General features: G+C 53.8%; 1 protein-coding gene across 5 annotated transcripts in view; it reads left to right on the top strand.

Annotated features, from left to right (window-relative positions):
• PAX2 (paired box 2) overlaps positions 1-9,903 on the top strand; it is a 72,862-nt gene extending 62,959 nt beyond the window's left edge. For 3 of the 5 annotated variants that reach the window (XM_012723495.1, XM_004680533.1, XM_004680531.1), the window contains 3 exons: positions 6,949-7,050; positions 9,203-9,289; positions 9,763-9,839. In XM_012723495.1, the coding sequence (XP_012578949.1) occupies positions 6,949-7,050; positions 9,203-9,289; positions 9,763-9,839 (266 nt within the window). Of the gene's footprint in view, positions 1-6,948; positions 7,051-9,202; positions 9,290-9,762 lie in introns of all 5 variants that reach the window. The other 2 variants (XM_004680532.1, XM_004680530.1) reach the window with 1 other exon arrangement.
• Positions 9,904-13,638: the final 3,735 nt, after the last annotated feature.

The following is a 13,638-nucleotide window of genomic DNA, read 5'->3' as shown; positions in this document are numbered from 1 at the left end:
ATTTCTCTCGGTTCTCTCTGTTTCACTCTTCTCTCGTCTCCTGACCCCTCTCACCTTCCTTTCTCTGACGAGCTTCCTGGAAGAATAGCTTATGTCAGAAATGTCCTGGCCAGCTCAGTGTTACCAAGGTGGAAATGATACCCCCTTGCCCCCACCTTCACCTCCCACCTCCCACCCCCCAGCAAGGAGACAGCTACTCACCCCTAAGGAGACCTCCCCAGGGCAATCAGATGCTTCCTTCCCCCACCATTAGCTGTAGCTCTGGACAAAGAAGCCAGCACTTTTTCAGCCCTGAGCTTTGGGAAGTGAACCCTGCCACTATTGTTACCTGTGAGAAGGCTTTGCCTGCCTTCAACCGGGAATCCTCCCCTCTCCTCCACCGAGGCGCTGAACTATCAGGCTGGGAGGGAGGAAATCCCGCAGCAGGCTCAGAGAGCAGCCTAATGCTCCAGCAGCTTAACTGGCCGTTTTCCTTGGGATTAGGGTTTCACTTACACAGAGCGCCTGAAAAACGCTGCACTTTCGGAAGGATTAGAGCTGACAATTCAGTGCTCTCAGAGAACAAAATAAAGCCAGAGAGGAACTGGGAGACCTAGAGTATCAGGCGACTGTGCAAACAGGCTTAACCTTTGCCCACCCAGCACGAGGGTCTCTCCCTCAGAGCCCATCCGTGAGCTGGGCCCAGCCTCAGGAGGGCCAAGTCCCAGCACCGGTCCAACTCCAGGATTCATGTGTGGTTTGCCAAGGGAGCCAGAAAAGCACATGGGGGAGTGAAGGGAGGAGCGGTGGGATGTCTTCCCCTCTCTCAGAGTTTCAGATTCTTCCTCCAGAAAATAAAATTGGACTAACAGCCCTTTTAGCCTTTGAAAATGTGGTTCTCCCACTCTCCGAGGCTGAGGCTGTATCTCCATCTCTGGAAACCACTTCTGGGGGGCGGACCCTGGGCCAGCAGATGGGGGTTGGGGCGGAGGGGTGCTGGGAAGAAGACAAGGGACAGTGACTGGTTGTGTCCCCCTAGTTGGTGGTCAAGCTCCAGTCCTCACTGACCCCACAGAGCTCTGGGCAGCATCCCTGCTTCAGACACCCCAGGGACTAAAGGTGCGGCTGTTAGTGAGAACCTAGATCAGCCAGGAAAACAGCCCCCCAACCCAGCTGTAAGCACAGCCCTCTCCTCCCCACCCCAACCAAGGGAGAGCAACCAGCCTCAGGTCAGGGGAGGCCAGCCTGGGCAGCAGCCCTAAGCGAAGCACCTCTGCCCAGAGAACACATGTTGGCAGGATTTGGAAACCTAGAAAAAAAAGGAAACATGTGCACATGTAGTTTCCTTTAACGCATCTTCTACAAATTTAAAGTCTGTTACATTAGTGTGTAATATGGACCTGGCATTGGTCATCAAGAGCTCACAGTTGGTGTAGGAAGTGTACAGTATATCGAGGCAGTAATTACAGATTTAATAACTGAATAGTCTTGTATTATAAATGCTGTGTCACATACAGGAACCAACTGTCAACCTTGAAAAAATCTAATGTCTTTATTTTTCCTACCTTCTCAGAAGCAGACGAAACTTGAGGATAGGAGAGTAAAACAAGAGTTATGTTTTCTGGCCTTAGGGTCCTCCGTAGTGTCAAGTGGAGAGCGAAAGTGCTCATTTTCAGAGAAAGATGCTGAAGAAAAGCATCTCTGAACTCATGGAATATAACTTTAGCTGTATAAATCTATGTCTAATAAGTCCCATCACCTGAGCCATCACTACCCCGGCCTCTGCATCTTTGTGGAGTTCCTTTGTATATTTTCTTGGTTTTCTAAATGTTGGGATTTTCCCTGAGTTGAGATAAAGCTGTCTGCACCTTCAGGTTTTTTTCCCTCTTCTTTGCGTGTGCTTCATTGGCATAATTTGAGTAGTTTCAAACAAATTGGTGTCTTTCTAATGACAAAGAACAGAGGTACTTTTTGGTCTTTTCTAAACAGTCACTAATCTTTGGTCATAAATACTTTCGATAATGTGACAAAAGTTATCTAGAAATTATACATTTATATAGCTGTAATGTTTATGTAGAGCTTTAAAAGGACTCTCTGAAGGACATTCATGGAGTCCTATGGGATCAATGACCCCAATTAAAAATGCTTGCTATAGAAAATGAGAACCTAAAACATGCAAGTAGTAGGAAGAATTCGCTTAGTATAATTCCAAGTTAATTTCCTGGATCAAATACCTATCTGTTTTGGGGCTCTATAATATTTGAAATTGTAGAATCCTAGATTATCGACTTCTAGACACAACTCAAGTATTCTTGTTCTATCCCTACATCTATTAGCTGAGAAGTCTTGGACCTCATACTGCTCTGAGTATCAGTTTCTTTTCTATAAAATAGGATTACAAACAGATCAACATCAGAGGTTGAAATGAGGATTAAATGAGATCATATACACAAAACCGATCTAGGATATTACCTAGCATATAGTAGGTGCTCAGTAAATTCAAGCTAGCTCATGTTCATATAGAAACGCAGTTCTGTTCTTGAATCTGACTTGACAAAATAGCATAAATTATCTGATGAGCAGAATTTTCTATTCTTAATAAAGTTTCTTTCACTTTGCTTTTCTCTGTACTTGTAAGAGAAACTGCACTTAGATTCTCCAAAACCATTGATTTGATCTGGCCCATTTGGTAAGGAATGTCTGACAAAAGTGCACTGTCTGATTCAGATGTAGTGATTGCTGCAGAAATTGGCTTTAGAATCTTCAGGGACTTCTGCAGTTGAACTGAGAAGGCGTCTTCATCAAGTACAGTGCTTCCAACACTTCTGGGTACTTTAAGATTCTCGACTACTACTGTTTCTTGAAGAGCCTCTTTGTTTTTTAGAAAACTCTCAAAGGAGATTAATACTCCACCCCATGGAGCTTTACTACAGAGCTTCAGTATCAGTATTTTAGTCTTCATGTCCTGTTTTTCCTGCCTTATCTAAATGACAGCTGTGACAATATGAGACTTTGCTTGTCAGAAGATTTCTTTTTCTTTTCTTCGCTTCTTTTGAGGAGCATCTGGCTTCATGCTATCATTAAAGACCGTGTAATATAGACTGAGCTTCGAACTTTCGCTCTATCATTCACTAGCTGTGTAGTCACCGGGAAGTCGTTAGGCCTCCCTATGCCTCCATTTCTCGGCTTTGAAACCAGACTGCTAGACTGATGATCCCAAGGTCTTTGACAGCTTTAGAAACTTTATAACCTTAGGCAGCAAGTGTCCAACACGAAATGCTCATTCTCTTATAATTCATGGATTTTTTAAAATCCGTTTGTGATTCCCTGGTGCTGGTTTCATGTTACTGGCATTGTCAGTGAGCAAAGCAAATCCTTCCCACTTCCTCTCCTGTTGCAGGGCACAGATTTTACTGCTGAGGTGTTCTCCATGTGGCTGTTTCCTCCTGTTTCTGAATGCTTGCTTGTTTGTTTTAAGGGAGCAACTGTGCTGTCTTACAGTTTTAAAGTCCATCTCTGCAGCCCTGTGTCCACCCATCTGCAGTAATGCAAGACCCAGTGCTCTGTGGATTCCTCCTTGCACAGGCCCCACCCCCTATTCATATGTTCTTGCTGAAAGAGTTTTGCTCAGATAACGCTGCTGGGCAAATGTTATGACAGTCTTGGTAATTTGAAAACTTCCCTGCTGTATGTGTTTTCCATGATTGACAATGGTGTTCTAGAAGAATATATGGCTCTGGCAAACAGTTTGGTCAATTTTTTCCTGCTCTGGGGGGGGACCTGCGCAAACACCTCCCTGGGTGGTGGTACGGATCTGCTCGCTTCAAGCTTTCTAAAACAGCTGCGTTGCACTTTCCAGATTCAGTTTTTAAAATAGAATTTGGAGATGTGTCTTTGAATCAACAGTCCTGTGGGTGACTTCCAGCATGTAGAAGTGTCTGTGTACTGGAAGTGGACGGCCCCATTTTGCAAGAGAAAAATACAGTGGAAATCAAAGAGTGTGGGAGGGACACACCTCTCCATCGTCCTCTCTCCTGAAGCTAGGCAGGGCCGTGTGGCCAACCTTCAGTTACAAGTAGTCATGACAGGTTATGGAGACCTGCAGCTGAATATCAGAAAACTTCTTTTGGTGGCTGTTTTGTAGAATTAAAATTGTGGGGACATGAGGAACTGGGTTTCTGTATCTTTCCAATTACAAAATCTCTTCTCTCGCTCTCCTGTCTTGGTTCTTTCTCAAGCAATACCTTGCCACATTATCTACCTCTCTAGGAATTTAGGAGATACTGTTGTCATAGTCTACTTCAGGTCCACTCTGCTGCGGTGGCCTGGAGGAGTGTACCTTTCATTGATAGAAGAAGTCAATTAAAGAAAACCTGATCCTTTCTTCTATCTCTCTGGCAGCAAACACAGATTCTGTCTTCTATCTCTCTGGTGGTCTGAATTGATCTCTTATTTTTTTTTAAAGATTTATTTATTTATGCATGCAGAACTGGGGTACAGGCCAGAGGTACAGAGGCAATGAGAGGATTCACCAGTCAGAGTGGGGAGCAGAACAGGCAGGTTGATGAAGCACACTGCTGAAGGGAGCAGCGGGCAGGTCAAGAGAGGTCTGCTGCGCCATGTGGGTCAGCTCCCTGGCCCGGGAACGAACTTGTGCTAAAGCAGCTGTGGCCAGCTTCAGAGTGCTGTGCTTTAATCCATTGGCCTGATCTCTTATTTGACAGTGCTACTCTGTTGTTTGTTCTTGAGGTTTAAGAAATGTAAGTTATTAAGATAGGCATTGAGAACATTTATTCTGTTGTCTGAGAAAGCTCAGCCCCTCACTGTAAATTATAGCCTATTGTTTAAACTATTTTTAGGAAAAAGCTGGTTCCAACATTGACATTTGTCCCTGCCTTTGCCTCTGTAAAGGAGACTAACACTTGTAAAAACAATCAGAAAACAATATAATCTGCCTGGAATTGACTATAAGTGCAATAGAGTGATAGAGAATTGATCAACAAGTATTTATTGAGCATCTATCATGTTCTCAACTATGCAAGACAGAGGAGGCCATGCCTGCCCAAGGCGGGTTATGATCTGTTGGAGGAAACAGTAGGGCTGCTGGAGGAGATCAGGCCACAGGTGCAGCGACTGCAGTTTCAGGAGAGAGGCTTGTCCTGTGGTAGGATGGCAGGGGTTAGGGGTGAGCTGGAAGGAGAGGGAAACTGAGGAAGGAGAAGAAGCTATGTGGAAACAGAGGTTTCCCAGCACATAAACAATGAAACTGTCAAACTAAACCAGGAGGGGTGACAGAGCGGAGCAAGTCAGGTGGTGGGGGAGCACCCGAGGCTCGGGAGGCCTGGCAGAGCTTAGATTCAAACTGTAGACTACAGAGAATCGATGATGGTTTTTACAAGGGAAGCAGTGCGGTGAGAGCCCTAACCTGACGGCCCACCAAGCAGCCACATTTGGGAAAGACGGGAGGGGCAGAGTGTGGGGGCAGAATATACAAACCAAGAAACTGTGGCGAGAAACCAGGGACAAGACTAGGGAGCTGAGCAGTGGAGTAAGTGGAGGCAGGACACAGCCAAGAATAGACAACAGGGGGCCCACTTCCTTCGGGGCGGGGCCGGTGGGAGGCCATGGGAGAAGGACTCCAGTGTGGGGTCTGTTGGTCTTCAAAAGGGTCTGCAGGGCTGACTGGGGCAGAGAGAGGTGTCACTTCTGGCTCCTGGCAGGTTTGAGGTGACAGCAGGCGAGTGGATGGGAGCGTTTGGCAGGTGGCTGGAAATGCTGTTTGAATACTGAGGGGGCGGGGATGGATCGTACAGAGGTGGGAAGAAGGGGTGAGGAAGCACTCAAGTCCCAGAGAAGGAGGAGGTGACCTCAAACGTTAAGGGGAGAAAAAGAAATACCTTGGAGTAGCCAAGAGAATGGTGACTGGGTCAAGGACTACCTTGCCCCACACCTTGCCCGCAGGGGTCGGGCTGAGGCACTAGATGGTAGAGTGGCACTGACCATCCTGAGGGGTCTCTGGGCAGGTTAGAGCGGCCTGGTGACTCAGATGATAAAGTAGCCTGGGAGTGTGGAAGTGTGAGAGATGGGAAAGGGCAGTTATCAGAGCCTGAGCATACTCGGTGCAAAGGGAGGCGTGGGCGCCTCATAGCAGTAGAAGGGGTGGGCAAGGAAGGGGGGTCATTTGGGAGCAGCTGTGGTCCAGGGGAGATATCTGCGGACCATGGGCATCTCCCTAACATGGACTTGCTTCGCCTTCACTCCAGGACACTGCTCAGGAAGCTCTGACCTCCCTCCCACACTCCAGACTCTAACTAGTAGAGGTCTCCAGAGACAAAAGTCCAGGAGCAGCCGGGGGAGGAGGGAGCAGGTTTTGCTTATTGGAATTTGATCTGATCCACTTGCACTGTTGGCTCAAAGCTCCCGATTCTTCGACTCAGGGAAGGTTTTCTATCATTTAAATGTCATAAGCAGTAAAGCAAAATAGCGCACTGGCTGGTCCCTGCTTTCCACACCTGCCAGGCCTGGCACCTGCAGCTCCTCTTGGAGGGGACAGGGAACACCTATCAGCTCCTGTGTGGGTAGTAGTGGGGTGTCCTCCAAGCCTGAAGGAAAGATGGGTGTTAGGGAGGGGAGAGGTGAGCAGAATTGTAGAGATCCATGTGGCTGCTGGAGACCGCAACAGAATGCCTATCTGGAAGGAGGAGTAATAACAGGCCCCCTCCCTGCCAGTCCCATCTGGGTTTGGGCCACAAAGACACATTGGTAAATGCAGAGACACAGAGCAGAGGGGCACACACAGCCGACCACAGGCCGACATGCAGCTAGCGAGCGGCGACACATGGAAGGGCTGCTCAGCCAGCGGCATCCCCGCAAGTCCGCACACAGAGTCCCTTCCCTGGATCTCCTGGTGTGAGCAGAGGCAGGCCCCTCTCTTCCAGGCCTCACTCCTTCCCCTTTGTGTTTTTCCAGGTCGTGACATGGCGAGCACCACTCTGCCTGGTTATCCCCCTCACGTGCCCCCCACTGGCCAGGGAAGCTACCCCACCTCCACCCTGGCAGGAATGGTGCCTGGTAGGTGACAATGCGGCGCTGCCTAAGCTAGGTGGGGATGACTAAACTGTGGGCGAGCTGCTGAGTGGTCTATAGTCTGAGAATGGGGTTGGGGGAGACCCCACATCAAACCACCATTATTCCGCCCCTCATCCCCTGCCCCATGAGCAACCCAGGGAGGAAGCTTGCACACATCCCCCCTTGGATGCATCCCACATATGCCATGCCCTCCACAGTGCCCATCCTCCTGAGCCCGTGCCCCCGGGCACTCAGCCTCAGCACTGCCTTCAGGGCCCCAACCCACTGCTTGGAAGAGCTTACCCTGGTTTCCATGGAAACTTGGAGTCTAGAACCATTTCCAGGAGTATGTCAGTCACTTAGACAAAGCCGCCCTGGTCCACACTGTCCCATGGGGAAGACCAATGCCTGGACCAGCCCCACCTAAGAGAGGAGGGAACTTAGTCCCTTAGGGAAAAGGAAATGAAGACAGACTATGGCAGGCTCCAGAGAGACAAGCTAGAGCACCAGCCCCCACATCTGCTCAGAGGAATCCTCATTGCCCCTTGAGGGCTCAGACCCATTCCTGGTCTGTGAGGAGTTGGGTTTGGGATCGGTGGGTCAGAGAGGAAGAGCCCAAATTTAGGGTCTGGTGCCTGCAGTCAGAGGTTGTGTTCTCCCCACCCCTTCACCTCAGATTGGGAAACCAGCTTGAAGCCAGAGGGTTGATGCTCCTATCACATAAACCACCACCATCAAAAAACCATCTGATTTTAGAGGGAGACGCCAGGCCTGCAACCCAACTGCTTTCCTGTGTGCCCCTTCCCCAAAGCTCGGCTTCCCTGAGGGGTTAGATAGAAGGGGGTGACTGGCCTAATTCCTGGACCATCCATCCAGGGACAGCCCTGGATAGGGAGAGCCTGGAGGAGAAGGATGACACAGAGGGAGATTGCTGCAGGGTGGTGTCCCTGGGCTGAAGGGAGTTAGAGTGGGGGAGGAGAGCTGAGTGGCACGGGTGAGGGGATTCCTGCCCAGGTTCCAGAAGGGGAAGTAGAGGCCTCCAGGGGCAGGAAGGCTCTTCCTGAGGTCCCAGCAGGGAGCAGGTGGAGCCTGGAGGCCTCAGAGAGGTGGAGGGGGGGGGCAGTCTTCAAGGAGGTGGGGATGAGGGGAGCTGCCGAGAGCTCATGGTGGCAAGGGGGGAGTCGTTAAACAGAATCTAGTGCTGATGAGGAAATTACACTTGTTTCATTAGCGATGGGGAAGGAGATAGCTCAGTTCCTCTTGGTCACAGTTGAGCTCAGAAGCTCATTATCCTGCTGCACGCATGCTTTCCCTCCTCGTCAATAAACAGGCTTTCCAGTGGCTGCATCCCCCACCCCCACCCAGCTCCCTCTCCGAGAGGGGCCCCTTCTCCTCTACTTAACCCGCGGTTAGGGATCACTGTAAACAGTCTGGGGTCATCACACAGGAGAAAGGGCGAGGGGGAAACCCCGAGGCCTGGCCTTTCTCCCGCGGAGGGAGGGAGACGGCTTCCGACGGCTCTCAGCCCCGCCGGGCGCTCTGCTCACGGCTTGCGGACCCACGGCAGTCCACCTGCTTTCCGCTGCCTCCTGCCCCTGCTGCGTGGCCCGCGCATCCAGTCTCTCGAGCGAAAGGCGGGAGGGGGTGTTTCCCCGGCAGAGCCCCCACCCCTTGCATTTGCATTTGCACCGCGCTGAGATACCGTTCTTAGGACTTTCTGGGACAAAACGTCCCGAAGGTCTTTCTTTACCACCCTCCCCCGCCTCCATCCCCTTGACTAGTCTCCTAGAACCGGAGGCTCCTGCACAAGACCCTGGCCCCCAAAAGCCGCCGCAGGGGCTAGACAAACCCTTCTTGGGGTGGGGGGCGGAGCGCCTCTGCGGGGAACCCTGGGCGATTATTGCCCACCAGTCCCTCCAGGCCAACGTAACCGGCCCTTCGGAGTTTCTGTCGCGCCTCCCGCCCACGGGCTCTCCCTCCGCCGACCTGGTGGATTATCTGCCTCCGCCCAGTCCGCAGGCCCAAAGAGGGCATCGCCCTGTCTGCCGCACCTGTCTGTACCTCGGACCCGGGCCCCGGGGAGGCCGCCGGCCAGCGCGTCGGCTCCGCCGGGACTTGGTGCGTGTCTGACCCCCACTCCCCCGCCCTCCCGCAGGGAGTGAGTTCTCCGGCAACCCGTACAGCCACCCCCAGTACACGGCCTACAACGAGGCTTGGAGATTCAGCAACCCCGCCTTACTAAGTGAGTACGCCACCTGGCTGGCCGGCGGCTCAGCGCGTCCGCCCGCCGGCCAGCTCGGGGGCTGCTTCCCCACGCAGGTCCGAGTCCCCGCGACCCTGACCTTCAGGGGCCAGCCCGGGCAGGCTTTTTAGTGCAGCGCCGAGGCCCCGGGATCCCTCGAGGACGCCCGAGCCTCTGGGCCACTCCCGCACCTCCCACCCCTGCCCGGTCGCTGGAGGGCTCTGCGTCGCCCTCCCCCTCGCCCCGCACTCCGACGGCTGCCACGGGGCGGTGGCGGTCACAGATCCGGGCCCACTCCCACCCCGTGAATGCAGCTGTCCTGGAGACAGTCGGCCCTGCAGCCCCACCGAGGTCTCCCCGCCCGGATCCGCCAGACCCCAGCCCGGGGAGGTCTTTTCTTTGCTTTTCTTTCCTTTTTTGTTCTCCTGTTTGTCCTCTCACCCAGCCCATTCTTCTCCTGTGTTAACTTCCAGGTTCCCCTTATTATTATAGTGCCGCCCCCCGGGGCTCCGCCCCTGCCGCTGCTGCCGCTGCCTATGACCGCCACTAGTTACCGCGGGGACCACATCAAGCTGCAGGCCGACAGCTTCGGCCTCCACATCGTCCCCGTCTGACCACCCACCCCGGAGGGAGGGAGGACCGACGCGACGCGATACCTCCCGGCCGCCGCCCTAGCCCCACCCACCCCTGGACCCCTACAGCCCTTCACTTCACCCCGTCGAAGGCCGGACAGGACGGGTGGAACCGCGGGCGGGACCCTCAGGCCCGGGCCCGCTGCCCCCAACCCCGCCCGCCGCCCCTCCCCGCCTGCCTGGACTGCACGACGTCGCGAGGAGGGCCCGACCAAGTCGCGGGGCCCCGCCAGAGCCGGCCCTGGAGCGGACCAGCCACCCCGCCAGACTTTGGCCCGACCCGCCACTGTGTGCGGAGGACACGTTTCTGTGACACACAATCAGCGCCAACTGCAGCGCGGCCCAGCCCCGGAGCAGCCCGCTTCGGACGCTCCGGAGCCCGGAGGCTTCGCTGGAGGGACTGGGCAGAGGAAACTAAGAGCAAAACGATTTTCTGCAGGAGCAAGAGCCTGCTGCCGAACCCTGGGGGGAGGGGAAGGGGGCCCATACCCCCGCCCAGCCCGAGCGTCCCCACCTTCCGGTGTGCCCAGAAGGTGGAATGGAGTGGGGGCCGAGCTCTAGGAACAGGGAATGGGATCGTCAGGTCTTTCCAAGGTCAGGACCCGAGGCGCGCAGGCCCCAGGAGCCCGCGCCCAGCGAGCCCGACTCTCGGCTCTCCCCTACTCCAGTCAACTGCCCCGTCGCCCCGGGTCCCAGGCACTCCTCCTAGCGACCCGACTCTCGACCCGCCTGGCCCCTACCTCAGCACCTCTTCCATCTGCGACCTCCGGTTCCCCTCCAGCCCGCCCTTTTCCATCCCACCTGCACCCCTCCACCTGACTGGCCACCCCATCGGAGCGCCCGGGTCCTGCAGGACCAGTGGCCACAGGCTTCGGGCACTGGACGGCTCCGAGCAGTTCCTGGACGCCCCCGCCCCCAGACACAGATCCTTGAAGTGCTGGTGGTAGGAGCAGTTCTGGGCTGCGGAGGGGTGGAGGTGGGGTGCTGCCCACTCCTTCCCCAGCCGCACCCCGGGCCTTCCCCTCTGGCAGGGACTGAGCAGACCCGCAAAAAGCCTACATTTATTTAATATGACGGTCTTTGCAGAAAGGAAAAGAGCAAAACCCAACAGGCTGCTGCTTTGTGGAAAGACGGTGTGTCGAGTGAAGGCGAGCCCCAGTGTACATAACCCCGCCCCTGCGCCCGCCCCGCCCGCCGGCGAGCCCGCCGCCGCCCGCCCGCCTGTAGATACGCCCCGCTGTCTGTGCTGTGAGAGTCGCCGCTCGCTGGGGGGAGGGAGGGACACAGCTACACGCCCACTAAAGCACAGCACGTCCTGGGGGAGGGGGCATTTTTTATGTTACAAAAAAAAAAATACGAAAGAAAAATCTCTATGCAAAATGACGAACGTGGTCCTGTGGACTCCTCTCGCCTCTGTTCCGTTGGCTCTTTCTCTGGAATTCCGTGTTCCCGCTCTCCTCCATCTCGGCCCTCGCCACCTCGTCTCCGCTGCTCTCCCGTCTCTGTCTCTCTCCGTGTTTGTCTCTCTTGTGTCGCTATCTCTGTCCCCCCCTCGGCAGTCTCCCAGCCCTGCCCCGGCCGCCTTGCCCTCGCAGGCTCGACCCGAGGTGGCAGCTTCACCCCGCGGGCTTGCCCCGCTCGGCGGAGCCCGCGCGCCCTGGGCCGCCGGCGGCCGGGCCGCTCCGCCCTGTAGTTGCTCTCTCGGTAGCGGCGATGCGCCCTGCATGTCTCCTCACCCGTGGATCGTGACGACTCGAAATAACAGAAACAAAGTCAATAAAAGTGAAAATAAATAAATAAAAATCCTTGAACAAATCCAAAAAGGCTTGGAGTTCTCGCCCAGATCTCTCTCCCCTTCGAGCCTTTTTATTTGAAAAGGAACACGAGAAAAGAGAATAGTTTAAGGGGAGGACCGGCGGCGCCAGGCTCCAGTGGCCGGAGCGGGCGGCTGGGTTGCCGGGGTTCCACTCCGAGGCCGGCCCCGCCAGCCTTTGTGGGTGCTGGCAGGCGAGGGCCCCCAGAGGCAGGACCCCGCGGAACCCTCGAAACATCCCTGATGGCTCTGGTCTCCTTGGCCACTTTCAGCGCGTCGGTTCGTTTTGATTCTTTTTTTTTTTTTTTTTGCCCTTGGGAAATAAATAATTCTAATAATAAATAATTAATAATAATAATAAAATTTTGTATGTCACTCCCCATGGCTCCAGGTTTGTCTCTCCCTGTCTCTGGGACAGGCCTCCCCTCACGCTGTTCGATCCCCAATAACCCCCACAAGGATCCTTCCAAGTATACTGCCCCTGCGAAGCTCGCCCCCACCCCCCTCAGCGGCAACGGGAAGCAGGTGACCACCCACGCCTTACAGCCACCCCCAACCCTTGGGGCCAGGAGCTGTCGCGTTCCAAAACTTCGGTATCCGAGTCATGCATCTATACTAGGCCATTTCGGTCGCCCTGCCCCTAGTCGGCACCCAAATGTAGCACTCTCCGAACACGAATTCGGACTCTCTGTCCCCGTGAGCGGGGCGTTGTCTGTTGTTCTCTCTCTTTTCCGTCACCTGTGCAGTCGCAACTTTATTCTCTGGGTGCGCAAAGAAACTGAATTCACTGCCACACGTTTCATCGCAGCGCGTTTATTCCCGGTCTGAAAGAGCACAGCCCTGCCGAGACGCAGGGAGAATTCGCTCTCGGGACCTCCCTGCACCACCTTCCACCATCCCACCCCCATTCCTGCGGAATCTGGGGCCTTTGCGCACAGCTGCTAAGATAGGTGTGGTCTGGGTGTGTCCGGGCTGGGGGCTGGGCCAGGAGGCTGCTCCCCTGTCGGTCTGTGGCTTCTTTATCTGGTGGTCTGCGTGGGTCTGTTGGTCCCTAGGTGGGTTGGGGCCAGTGGGAGGGCTGTTATTGTTTTGTTTTGTTGTTACTGTTTTGTTTTGTGAACACCCTTGCTGTTCTTGTGTCTGGGTGCCCAGAGAAGCATGTGTGTGTCCTGTGTCAGGTTTGGAAAGGCTGCGGCTGCTTCCTGTCTCTGCCCTTGGAGTCGTTCCATCTCTGCCTCTGGGAAACCTTCCCAGCTCAGCTCCCTGCTCTGTCTCTTCCCACTTGAATGGGCCTTGAAGCTCTGAGTAGCTAGGAATAGCTGGGGAGACCCCCTCCCCCCCAAACAGGATCTGGAGACAAACTCCAACGGCACCCCCTCCTTGGCTGGCGGCTGTTTCCCCAATGCCTCTCTCTCTCCAGGATCCAGCAACCTTCCTTTCCCTGGCCCTAGTTGATTCACACACACACACACACACACACACACACACACACACACACGAGTGTACTGCAGGGTTCCCAGCAGGTCAACAAGCCTGTAATCAAGGTCGTCTTCCATCTTTCCCCTCTCCTGTATTTCCTTCCTATTCCAGTCTCAGCCATCTTCTGAGTTCAGCCACTTCAGTCCAATCTTCCACACTGTCCATGCAATATCTTCTAGAAAAATGGTCTAACAATTTCTTTGATCATAACCTTATCAGTAAGATGAATTCCAAACATGTACTCCCAATATATTCACTTATTTACAAGTTCCATAAATAATACTACTGAACTAGCATGTTATGAATCTTACAAGACATAAAAAAGAAAAAAGATGGGATTGGACTATACAGAAATACAAGTTCCAATTTCCTAAAAGTTCTCAAGAGAACACAATAGAAGTTCTCTTGCCTAAAGAGATTCCTTG

This window comes from Condylura cristata, unplaced genomic scaffold (assembly GCF_000260355.1).
Source record: "Condylura cristata isolate star-nosed mole 26May11 unplaced genomic scaffold, ConCri1.0 scaffold00011, whole genome shotgun sequence".
Lineage (NCBI taxonomy): Eukaryota > Metazoa > Chordata > Mammalia > Eulipotyphla > Talpidae > Condylura > Condylura cristata.
Note: the sequence above shows the minus strand (reverse complement) of the source record. Positions and strands in the feature narration are given on the sequence as shown.